The sequence below is a fragment of the Camponotus floridanus genome, unplaced genomic scaffold (assembly GCF_003227725.1).
Source record: "Camponotus floridanus strain SB8 unplaced genomic scaffold, Cflo_v7.5 scaffold213, whole genome shotgun sequence".
Taxonomy (NCBI): domain Eukaryota; kingdom Metazoa; phylum Arthropoda; class Insecta; order Hymenoptera; family Formicidae; genus Camponotus; species Camponotus floridanus.
In genome coordinates this window covers 64,253-77,822 of record NW_020229341.1, presented here as the reverse complement: position 1 = coordinate 77,822, position 13,570 = coordinate 64,253, and the positions used below count along the sequence as shown (strand labels likewise).

The following is a 13,570-nucleotide window of genomic DNA, read 5'->3' as shown; positions in this document are numbered from 1 at the left end:
ATTATAATATCAATATATAATAATATTTAAACAGAAAAAGTTTTCAAAATTTTTTTTGTTTATGACAGAGCTTGCAAATACTTTAAATACTTTATAACTTTGGTTTATTACAACTTTGTATCATTGCATACCAATAAAAATATTTTCATTGATTTAAGATATTTATAAATAATTACAGAAATGAGTTGTAATCGGATATTATGATATGATCTTAAGGACATTTTTTACAGTAATAGAATAAATAAAATTATAAAAATATCAGAAACAATTTATGTTAAAGATTTGACATATAATAGATATGATGTTAACACTCGCCTTAATATTATAATACTATTAAATACAGTTAAGATGTTGCAGTAGAATCTGGCGAAATTTTATATTATACAATAGAGAAACAATTGCAAGAAATTGGCAGATTAAACATTTTTTTATTTGATTAACAAATTTAGTGCATATGTAATATTTTTCCCTGGAATGAAATTTAACATATCTTTTATATCTTGATTAAATTATTAACTACAAAAAATATGCGATTAATGTATTACAACGATCTTTTATTTTCTCCCTCTCTCACTTTCAGCATTAATATTCTTTAGAATATCAAGATAGTTGCCAAATTTGTCGAAAATCAAATATCTACTTTTATATGTATCAAAAAATATTTATGTAATACATATGATCCAAGAATAAAAAAAAAACAATAAATAGACGAAGGTTCAGATTACTTAGACGGTCAAGAATATCAGATTAAGAAACGATGTATACTATATCGATATTATGTATGTTTATTTTATTGATATATTATTTGTATAATAAGTATTACATAAATTATAAAAGAAACTGGCAACTCATTAAACTCATACCGGGACCACCGGGTTTACCAATTGTTGGCAACGTGTTTCAATGGCTTACTTCAGAAAGTAAATACAAAATTTTTAATCTATTTATCTATCTATTTATATTAATTAAATAAATGATCCGTTATTTATACAAATTAGATTTATAAATCATGTACTTTGAAACATATACTTATCAAGAATACATACAGATCTTATCTGAGCACTTTTTTTCACAATAATTACTTGTTTAATTAAAAAATACAATTTTTTTTATTAATATGTTTCCAACGAATTTGAGTAAAAATGCACTAATGTTGAAATTAAAATTAATTCCATCGAAATTTTTGTACATTAATATTTATAATATAATTTTCAGAAGAAAAATGGAAGCTCCTCTGTACATTATCTAATGAATATTATCCTATCTATAAATTTTTGCTGTTTTCCACTTTTGTGGTGTCTATTCGTCATCCAGATGATTTAGAGGTAATAAAAGAAATTCAATTTTCCATAGACATTACGAATTAACAAGCTTTTGAAAACATGCGATTCATAAGAACACTTTTATTCAGAAAAATATGTTTCTTAAAAAGATAATAAGAAAAAATATTCTTAATCAATAAGACTAGATATAAATTTAAGATACAATCATTATTTATGTATTTAATTCAATGAGATATAAGGAACAGTTTCTCTTTTTTAATATGTTTTGCGTTACTTTAGACGATATTAAGTAGCACAAAACATATCGAAAAAGGTTTTTTCTATGACCCATTGCATCCTTGGCTCGGCACAGGACTTCTCACCAGCAAAGGTAAGCAGTTAAAAGATTACAAAATAATATCGTGCGATATAAAAAAAATAAATGTAGAGAAATAATATTATTTACTGTCTTTCTGACAGTAATATTACATAATATTATTTGTATTTTGATGTAGTATCTTGTTTTTGTTATAGGATTTAAATGGCAAACGCGGCGAAAAATATTAACACCTACATTTCATTTTAATATATTGAACCAATTTGCTGATATCTTAATCAAAGAGGGAGATTGCATGACTAAATTTTTGATGGATGTTGGAGGGACAGTAGTAAAGGATTTATTGCCATTTATTAGTGAACATACGCTAAACGCGATATGCGGTAAGGCTATTGTAAAATTCTCATTGTACGTTATGACCAAGAATTTCATTTTGCACGAGATCGATTTTTAAGATTATAAGATAATAAAAAAGATAACTTCTTCCTATACATACATCGATCGTATCGATAGATGGGCAGATAAGTAATATCTGTTTTATTATACTTAAAACTATCTATTAAATATTCAGCTGTAATAATCTTTGACTGACTTTATTTATATCTTATAAAATAAATGTGTTTGTAGAAACCGCCATGGGTGTCTCTTTACGAACTCTCGGCGAATTCCAGCAACAATATCGAAATGCAATTCACGACATGATCGAATTGGTATTTTATAGGTAATTTATATGGCTGCAGTAAATATACATAATTATGTAATATATTTATGATCTTTCAAGATATGATTTTGATACATATACAAAGTAAAAAATAAAATTTTAATTATAATAACATTTTTCACATGTCCACTCTAAATTTTAGGTTAAAATATCTCATTCGTCATATGTTACTTATTGACAAATTAAAAATGTTAAATAATTGACACAATGCTTTTCATTTATTTTTGTTATTGTGACTTTAAGTGTAATGTAAAAATGACATACAAATTAATTAAAAATTACATGAAAAAATAGTTACAATAACTCGTAATAATTGTTGTAGGACATTAACATATGGTAATAATTATTTTAACTCTCATAAATATGTTACATATTAATTATAAGAAGATAAACAATTAATAAGGATATCAATTCGTTTAAATGGGCAAACTGCAGTGTGAAAATGTATTGTTCATTGCTAAATATTTCATTATAAAATAAACATTATTTTGAAATGTTAAAAAAATGAGAAATATTAAGACATGTTGTAAAATTAAGAAAAGAATGAAATGTAAAATAAAATCTAAAGAGAAATTATTTTTAATCTGAAAATTATAACTGAAACAAAAGTACAATGTTTCAAAAAGTTCCTATCTTTTTCGTCACAAATATAATTTAAAATTTTTAATCTCTTGTACATGAATATATAAAGATTATTTTGACATGTTAGGATAGGTTTAAATAACATTTTTAAAATAAAGCTTTTATAAAATTACATTATTATTGTAATTATATAGCTTTATTGAATTACTGTTAAGATCATTCAAGCCTTGGTTTCGCAACGATATGATCTTCTCTTTGTCATCACAAGGAAGAAAGCAAAAGAAAATTTTAAAAATATTGCATGGATTTACGGAAAAAGTAGGTAATATAAAAAACATTAATTTAAATTCTTCAAATATTTATATTTAAAATTACTCTATTAATACATTATTAATATAAAAAAATCACTGTAAAAGTTTATACTCATGTACATAGATTATTGCGGAAAGAAAACTTTATCACGAACGTACCAATGATCAATACTTAGAAAACCTTGAAAGTCTTAAAGAAGCGGCGACAAATGATGTTGAGGTGTTTGGAAGTACGTACGATTAAAGTTTCTAATTTAAATTTGATTGCGCAATCTAATATTATAAATTATACTTATACGTATAGTAATTATACTTATAGTATTTATACTAAACATAATCACAACATATTTGCTGTAAAATTAAATTATTATTATTTGTAACAGAATTTGAATTTTTATCAAAAAACGTTTAAAAATTAAAACGCAACACGCAAAAATGAATTTGTTTCTAATATGCTTTATTTTAGTTAAAAAAAAGCGGTTAGCTATGTTGGACCTTTTATTAGCGGCATCTCAAGAATATTCTTTAACTGATTTGGACATTAGAGAGGAAGTTGATACCTTTATGTTGGCAGTACGTATCTGTAATCTTTTTTTATTAATCTTTTTTTGTACACATTATCTAATCACTTATAATATATGATGATATGATGATGATTACAGGGTCATGATTCCATAGCGATAGGTATAATGTTTACTTTATTACTATTAGCTGAACATAAGGATATTCAGGTATCTATTTCTAAATATATTGCAATATATTATTTAAATTACAATTTTTAAATGTCAAGTTCTTTTTTGTTACAATATATTTTTTCAATATTAGTAAATATGTATATCACTTTATTTTTTATTTTGATTTTTAAGAATTTATTTACATCTATGTAAATAAAAAGTAGAATATTAAGAAATATATTTAAATTATTATGGATAACATAGGAGCGTGTGAGGCTTGAAGTCGATGATGTGATGCTAGAGAATGGAGGGAAACTCAACATGAGATCACTGCAAAATTTATCATATTTAGATAGATGTTTAAAGGAAGTGTTACGTTTGTATCCCAGCGTGGGTATAATATCACGATGCACTGGAGATGATGTAAAATTACGTAATTATTCACTTTTTTTCTATATAGTATATCTTTGAATATGTTACATAGCACAGAATATATTACGGAATGTAAAATAATATTAATGTATTAATATTTTAAGAATACATTATGTACATTTCGTTTTTTTTCAAAATATCATTTTTTGTAAATTTTAATATTTTTTAATTTTATAACATGCTTTCCAGAATCATATGTCGTACCCGCTGAAACGATCTTATTGCTTAATATCAACGCAGTTCACAGAGATCCCAATTTTTGGCCAAATCCAGAAGTATTTGATCCGGATAGATTTTTGCCTGAGAAAATAAAGAATCGTCATCCTTATTCTTATCTACCTTTCAGTGCAGGGTCAAGGAATTGCATAGGTAAATTGCCTGCAATTTTTGTTTCTCCTTATGTCGATCATTTTTAATAAGTTTGACACTGAATAGGTCAACGATATGGTCTCTTGGAGATGAAATCTATCATAGCTCCTTTGGTGCATAATTTTTATTTGGAACCCGTTGATTATTTGAAAGATATTCAATTAAAATTGGATTTAGTTATTCGTCCTTCTCATCCAGTTCATGTGAAATTCATCCCAATCACATGCAAACAAAAATTGTTTAAAACTAACGCGGATGCTACGTAAGTGTAATAAATTGAGTATACAGCATTGCATCACAAAAATTGAAGAAAATAATTAAGGATATTATATGTTCTGTATTTTATGATTAAAATATTATATATATATATATATATATATATATATGTGTGTGTGTGTATATATATATAGACATTATATTTAATCGTCAAAATATCCACACAGAATTTCTTATAAGTTAGATCCTTGTAAACCCATTCAAATGAGCAATAAAATTTATTTGTATTAAGACAATATATATGTATGAATTTTATGATAAAAAATGATAAATAAAACAAAAGTCTAATATAAAAGGTACATTTTTTAAATAATTTATATTAATTTTGTATATATATATATATATATATATATATATATATATATATATATATTGTTACGTCCAGACCCTGAAAGTATAGGTTGTATGGAAGAACGTAACTTACTTACCGTGACACACTTTATTCGGGCGTGTGTGTGGATCGGGTCGAACGAATGTGAAGGGTCTGACACAGGTCAGCGACCGAAGGTCTCTTTAACTCTGAGTTTTACGCCTATTCGTTCGGTGGTCTCTTTTGAATAAAGGAATTTAATCCTTGTTACGCGGGATAGGACCTAGTGCTATCTCAGGATTTAGGGAAGAGAACGGGTTAAATAATTATATTCTACATTAAATAAAAAAAAATATATTATATAAAGAAAATATAAGGAAAGAAAAATACATCTTAGGAGTTGTAGTTATGCATGAGTGAGTATGTGTGTGTGTGTGTGTGTGTATTTATATATTCTCGCGTATGTGTTATATTCTCGCGTATGTGTTATAGTTAGAATTAAAATTTTCTAAATTTCGCTGAAACACAGGTCCAAATTAAAATACAATAATAAAATTTTAAATAAGAGATTTGCCAAGTCTAAGTCAAAAATTATTAGTTATTTCAAATATTATTTATCTATTTTAACGGTTTCTCCCAAAAGTAGTGATAATACAAAGAAAGTAGTAGAGAGAGAGAAAAGAAAAAGAGAAAAAATTAAAGGAAACTAGGGATGGATTATTCTTCGGAATCTTCGGAGAGCAGAAGAGTATTCGCGAATTCCAATGCTGAAATCCAGGACAAATAAATAAGGAAATATTCGTGAATTCCAATGCTGAAATTCTGAACGAATGGATAAAGATCTTAGGAGATTTATTAGCGAATTCCAATGCTGAAATCCAGAGCGAATAAATAAAGGAAGTATTCGTGAATTCCAATGCTGAAATCCTGAACGAATGGATAAAGATCTTAGGAGATTTGTTCGCGAATTCCAATGCTGAAATCCAAAGCGAATAAATAGAGGAAGTATTCGTAAATTCCAATGCTGAAATCTTGAACGAATGGATAAAGATCTTAGGAGATTTATTCGCGAATCGCCTTTCGGAGATTCTAGGCGAATTAGGAAGAACAAGGAATGAAGCTGGAGGAGAAGTGAGACAAGGATTAATTGATTGATTGATAGTAATTAGTAAAGATTTAATGATTATTAAACTGTTTAAAATTATTTGTCAGACATAAATTTTAAATTATGAGATAGTAAGATATGGGAAAGGGAGAAAATAAAAATTACTTAAATTTATTCACAACTCGTTAGGATCACAAAAATAAATGCGTTGATAAAATTGCAATGGTTGAAGTCGGAGGTTTATAACATGAAGAGCCGAGTAATGGAGATGTTCATCAGAAATTTCACATAATACACAATTAAATGTTAACAAAATCATTTTCACTGTATATAAAACAAATTAATAATTTAACTGCATAATGCAAGAAAAGGGATTCCCGAGGCTATATAATTTTAAAATTGAATGACTGAAACTTGACTGGAACTGTAAACTGAACTGTCGACTGTGCTGCTTATAGTGCTAGTTAGTGCTTATTAGTGAATGCTTAGTGAACATTTAGTGAACTAGATAATAAGTGAACTAAAGATCTAACGAACTAATGAACGCTTAGTGAACTAGATAGCAAGTGAGCTCTCGCGCCTTGCGCTTGCATTTTTTAAAGTAGTTCCTTCTCCTCCTTACTGGATGGTGGGAATTTTTTGTAATAATTTCAATACTCCCTTCTTAAGGACAAGGAGGCTGATTTTTGGGAGGAGAGGCGTTTCTTAAGATTTTTATTGTTTAAGCCCTTTCGCTGGAGATTTAGTTCCATCCAGTTGAGAGTGGGAGCGAACTGATTATCTTATCGCTTAATGCTTTGACGATTGAGGATGGCCTGTCGAACGAGCGCACGTGCAGTATTAATTTCAGAGGATTTGTTTTATGTTTACCTATGGTCAATTTCTCGAAGACCACAGGCTCTTTGTTTAACATCTCTAAGATGAAGCAAGTTATAGCCATAGATACGGGTGGTTCGAATTTCTTATACTTCCGAGTCTCATAATTCAAAAGTTTATTTAAAGTTTCTTTAGCGCTATCTCAACTGGCCATTCTCAATATTAGGTTTAAATGATTATACAGGGTGGGGAAAAAGTATGGAAGCAAACAATTATTTCCGAAACTATTCATTTTTCGACAAAATGTCTTAGACATAATTTTTATGGTATGAAAAGATGTATTATGTGGCATAGACGGCATGACCTTGAAATGACCCTTACGAGCTGCATACAAATAACGTAAAAAATTTCAAATGGAACTCGTCAGTTTTTGTTACAGATTCTTGTAGCTGATGTCGAAACGTTTACAAAACACTGCATATGAGCCCCATTCCCTTAAAAACACTCCCAGTTACGAAACAATTGTGATACAAACAATTTGTATGCACATTGACATTGCTTACTGATTTCGCATCATGACGTTCAGTTGCGTCCACTAATAACATGTAATTGTATCTGTTGTCATATGATACACTGTCTATGAATATTCATAGAATTTTTTTGATTTCTTGATCATCGCTACCTTATTTATTATTATCATTTATTTTATCCTTAAAAAAGTAGTGTCAATTGGCATACAAGTTTCGGATATTGTATTTTGAAAATTTGCTATTTTTGTCGTTTTCTATCATAGGAATTGTTACTGATTTTCATTTCTGTAATTTCAAATGTTATTTTCACGATGGCCCGATTAACAGAACGAGAGCGAATATCGCTGTTGATGATGCGTGGTTGGGGTGAGAATGAAAGAACTCACGATGAAGTTACAGTTTTGTTTAATGAAACTTTTCGAATCGGACAACCGGGCATAGTAAGATCTATCGTTGCTAAGACAATTCAACGATTTAATGAAACAGGTTCCGTAAAGGATAAGCCAAAAGTAGGAAATACGAATTATCACAATTGTTTCGTAACTGGGAGTGTTTTTAAGGGAATGGGACTCATATGCATGTTTTGTAAACGTTTCGACATCAGCTACAAGAATCTGTAACAAAAACTGACGAGTTCCATTTGAAATTTTTTACTTTATTTGTATGCAGCTCGTAAGGGTCATTTCAAGGTCATGCCGTCTATGCCACATAATACATCTTTTCATACCATAAAAATGATGTCTAAGACATTTTGTCGAAAAATGAATAGTTTCGGAAATAATTGTTTGCTTCCATACTTTTTCCCCACCCTGTATATCGCGGGTTAGGTTCCGTTTTTCTATGCGCTATCATTATTCGAACAAGGATTGCTTTGTGCTTCAAATGCAAACCGATCCTTGATTTTTCTTTCACGGTATCATTTCGAAGAAAGAAAAGAATCGTGGAGTCCACCAGACGTAACAATATACATACTCCTGGACAAAATTAACGTATAATTTTTTTCACTTGTTCTATAAAATTTTTCGTTAAAATTTAAATATCAGCTTTTAAAAAAAAGTGAAAAAAATTATGCGTTAATTTTGTCTAGGAGTATATATATTAGCAAAACATTCTTTTGCACAAAATGTTTTGTGAAATGAATTTGATACTTTGATTTATATTCGTTTTGTTTTCAATATTAATCTTTTATACTAATACTCAGTCTGTCATCTCTAATCACAGGGTCGGTTTTGATCATGTTTTTAATTGGGAGGATGTACAGATTTTAGATCGGGAACCATTTTTGAGTAAGAGATTAATTTCTGAAATGTTATAAAGGCAAAACATATGGTTTAAATTTGCAAACAGACACTTAACGTTTACCAGAAATTTATTTAAATATAATAAACAACTTGTCAAAGATGTAACTTAGTTTTCTATCATAACAAATAGGTCTGCGACTTTCCTTATGTGTACATTTTTATATATCCTTTGATTCACTTTACCGTTTATAAATTAGTCACATCTATCTGTTAAAGATTAGTCGTTCTTTGTCTTTAGAGATATTAACTTGTTTCCATTTGTCTCCTCGACTCGCCATTATCTTCGATGCCTGGAAGTATATTTCAATTTCATGGTTTTAACTTTTGATTTCTTTAATTTTTATTATTTTTTACTCTATGTTCAGTTTATATTTATTTAAAAATTTTTTGAAAATGGACATTTAACTCTACATCTTTTTAATCTTTTTACGTTAAATTTTAATATTTTTCCATTATATATTAATTTACATTATCCATTTATCTTGTTTCACCTATATTTTACATAGGCATCGTCGAGATACCGAGACATTTAGTATTACTTTGGACGGCATCCTATCTCATCGATTCAGATATGTAACACCTTTATTATAATTATACCACATTATCATATGTGCGCTAAAGATGACCCAAAAATAGGATCGAAACGTTCGCTATTCCTTCCTTTAATTTTAATTTTATTTTTATTTGTTTCATGCTTTTTTTGTATAATAAATAAATAAATATGTCATAACATCGACGCTCGACTCGTATTGCTATTGAAACTAATTTGTTAATTTTATATTTCGAGTTCTTATACCTTTATTATTTTTAATCTTTTTTAATGGCACAAATTAATTAATTTATTAAATTAATGTAAAAATCTCCTAAGGATTTTTCAATATTCTCACGTTCTTTATTCAAAACTGTTTATCGTGTTGTCCCTGACTATCGAAAGTACATTCTGCCCTCGTCGTTTATGTTCACAATATACAGGGTCTACCAAAAGTGTGGAAACCCCTAAATATCTCGGAAAATATACGTTTTACAGAAAAGTGTTTCCAACAAAAGTTGTAGGGTTTAAGAAGATCTATATACTGATTCTACCAGTTTGACCTTGGATGGCGTCGTCAAGGTCAGGTCAAGGTCACATTGACTTTTTTAAATGACACCCCCTACATTTGATTGCATATTCTTATAGCTTAATTCAAGAGCTTTCCAAAACACTATAATAATGTTCATTTTTATTAAGTACTTTGCGAGTTATGAGGGTTGAAATAATTTCTTAATTTTACATAAACCATAAAATATCTAGTAAACCATTCATTTTTCGATTATCTTACCTTCATACTTTTATGTACAAATTAATGAGAGGAATCAATTGGTGTAAAGAAAACACATAGTTGTTTCTAAGAAAAAATATGTAATTTGCAATTAACAATTCCATATTTTTTCTTAAAAACAACTGTATGTTTTCTTTACACCAATTGATTCCTTTCATTATTTTGTACATAAAAGTATGAAGGTAAGATAATCGAAAAATGAATGGTTTACTAGATATTTTATGGTTTATGTAAAATTAAGAAATTATTTCAACCCTCATAACTCGCAAAGTACTTAATAAAAATGAACATTATTATAGTGTTTTGGAAAGCTCTTGAATTAAGCTATAAGAATATGCAATCAAATGTAGGGGGTGTCATTTAAAAAAGTCAATGTGACCTTGACCTGACCTTGACGACGCCATCCAAGGTCAAACTGGTAGAATCAGTATATAGATCTTCTTAAACCCTACAACTTTTGTTGGAAACACTTTTCTGTAAAACGTATATTTTCCGAGATATTTAGGGGTTTCCACACTTTTGGTAGACCCTGTATATACACATGGGCTCAAGTCTGTCTGTATTTACTTGTCAAGCTCGTTGTCGGTTATTATTTAAAACTGCTACATTAATGATATATAAATGCGAATGCAAAATTATATTTAGAAAACTAACAATAAGACACTCCTATGTGGTACACAGTAAAAAACATTTTGTATTTCTGTTAAAATTTTCTCGTGTAAAAACTTTTGTGTTAAATTTTTAACAAACTCTTATGTTAACGTAACATATTATCATTGCGTTATTTTGATATTTCTGCGTTGAATTAATATTTATCGTTTCTAAGAGTTAAAACAACACAATTAATATGTAAATGCACGTATTTTTGATGGAATATGCTATATGTTAAACTGAACAGATAAGTTGTGTTATTTTTCTCCCTATAACAGTGTCCATATGTTAAATCGACATATCTCTTCTGTTATTTATCATAAAAATGTAAGAATAACATTTTCTTTCAATTAAATTTAATATTATAAATATGCTAATTTACCATAAACTTTATTTCCACATAAAGTTTAAGTGCTACACTTTTTTGTTAATTTTTAAGCATATTACTTGTGTTATTTATTTACATACTTGCCTTCTATTAAATTAACATTAAAATTAGAGTGGCTAAATTGGGACATGTGAAATATGTTAAATTTAACAGTAAAAGTGTGTATACATCATATATCATTGTATACATACTGCTCAACAAAATTATTGCATAGGTAACTTCATGTCAAAATTTCGGATAAATTCAAATAAGCATAACTCCGTCAATGATGCGGAAGAGGCATTATTTAAGCAGAATAAATAAAAATATGAAATAATAGAAAATTATAATTTGAATTTTCATAACCGATATATTTTTTTATTAAACATCTTATTGTTAGTATGATGAAAAGAATGGATATATTCTGATTTGGTAAGAACAATTTTGGGATGAAATGTGGGAAATATACAAATCTCTTCCTAATGAAGAAATAGTAAAAGTTATTCACAAGATTCTGCTATGATTACACGTATAATTAGCATATAAAATTTAATAGATAAATATTAATAAATAAACTGAAAAATCATGGAAAAATGCAAAACAATGATTATCTTAATTATTTTCATATTATTAAGAAACATGCAAGAGATAAAAAAATGTTGGATCACATATTAAAGAATTTAACGAATGTGAGTAATAGTATTTTTCTTCGTAAAAGTATGTTCTCTCTTTAACATGTCATATAAAAGTGTGTTACACACATACCAACACACACACACACACACACACACACACACACACACACACACACACACATATTACGATGTATACATATATATGTTATGAGAATCGAACCTGAGTCTTTCTCTATCCGAGCAACTTAATAAGCTTTATTTCTTATTCTTTATTAGACAAAAAAGCAATAAAACATGCTTCAATAACACTGTAGCAACTAATGTCGTTGATTTTATTAGAAATAGTTCGAAGCGATAAATTACTAAATAATTTATCTCCTAATACGAGTCTCTCTTTCTCTATTTCTCTTCTATTTATTGATGTAGCGAATTGATGAAGCGTTAGAAGATTTGATATGAAAATTGATAAAGAAGTGTAAAATGTTTTTCCTTATTTATTATCTATATTGATATTCATATCTGGATTTTGAAATAGATTTGTTTTAAACGGAAACAATCCTTATTTCAAATCAATGCTTTCAATCACAGAATTTTACTGACTTTCATAATTTCATAATCAAGAGACACGGTAGTGTTTTGAAATCGAGTCATCATTCAGGCGCAAGACACACCATATATTTTCTTTATTACGCGAATGGCTAAGTTGCGAGTAATGCATATTATCGGTCAATAACCGCTGAATCGATCAAATTCTTATTAGGTTTAATAAAATGCTTGGATTCAATTTATATAAGATGTCTTTATCTTTGCTCTATAAGCAGAAATATAATGATGCAAAGTCTCAATGTGAAATTTTTTAATGTAAGATACGTCCCCATCGTGGCTATATTTTTTACATATTTTTCTTGTACGGTTCGCACGTTTGACGAAAGAAGCACTGTTCTCGTGACGATGAGAAATGTATTATTTTTTTATCATGCAAGAATTTACCGACTGTAATTGGAATGAATTGATCGGTACATACAGTACTTTCCGATTCACGCATGATGCGCATGGCGTGACAGAAAATGTATAGATCATGTCACGCATATTATACATTTTCTGTCACTTTATGCGCATCATAGATGTCAATTATTTGGATCGACCATGCGTATCGAATGTAATACCCATCCAAATAATTGCCATCTATGTATCGATTAATTTATTGTAATTGCAATCGGTAATCTTTCGCATGACATAAAAATTGGTACACGAAACATAAAACTCATCCTATATGCAGTCTCTTGGATTGCAAAGTCTCTAGTAACACACTATCTAGTAACGTTAATAACAGATTTCTGAAGTTATTTAGAGACAATTTATTCTTCATTAAATATGTCGACGGTGGTGAATAATACACAAATAAATTTTGGCAACGTGGAGATTTTTAATAATTAAAAGCTTTTTAATTTTAATTTTTTTAAATTTTTTAATTTTTAATATTTTTAAATTAAATTATTTAATTTTAATATTTTCTTATAAGAAATTAATCAATTGTTTTGTACAATAATTGTTAAATGAAAATCATTTTAT

The 13,570-nt window shown here is 28.1% G+C and overlaps 1 protein-coding gene across 2 annotated transcripts; it reads left to right on the top strand.

Moving 5' to 3' along the window:
* The first annotated feature begins 582 nt into the window (after positions 1-582).
* Positions 583-4,997, top strand: LOC105258432 (cytochrome P450 4C1-like). Of its 2 annotated transcripts, none has more exons than XM_025408527.1 (12): positions 583-920; positions 1,216-1,325; positions 1,563-1,653; positions 1,797-1,982; positions 2,227-2,320; positions 3,118-3,220; positions 3,338-3,443; positions 3,680-3,786; positions 3,876-3,944; positions 4,152-4,320; positions 4,509-4,688; positions 4,755-4,997. In XM_025408527.1, the coding sequence occupies exons 1-12, from the start codon at positions 758-760 to the stop codon at positions 4,952-4,954; spliced, it is 1,578 nt and encodes a 525-aa protein (XP_025264312.1). In that variant the 5' UTR covers positions 583-757; the 3' UTR covers positions 4,955-4,997. The 2 variants fall into 2 exon arrangements, with proteins under 2 accessions (XP_025264312.1, XP_025264311.1); XM_025408526.1 differs by having other exon boundaries at positions 3,097-3,220.
* Positions 4,998-13,570: the final 8,573 nt, after the last annotated feature.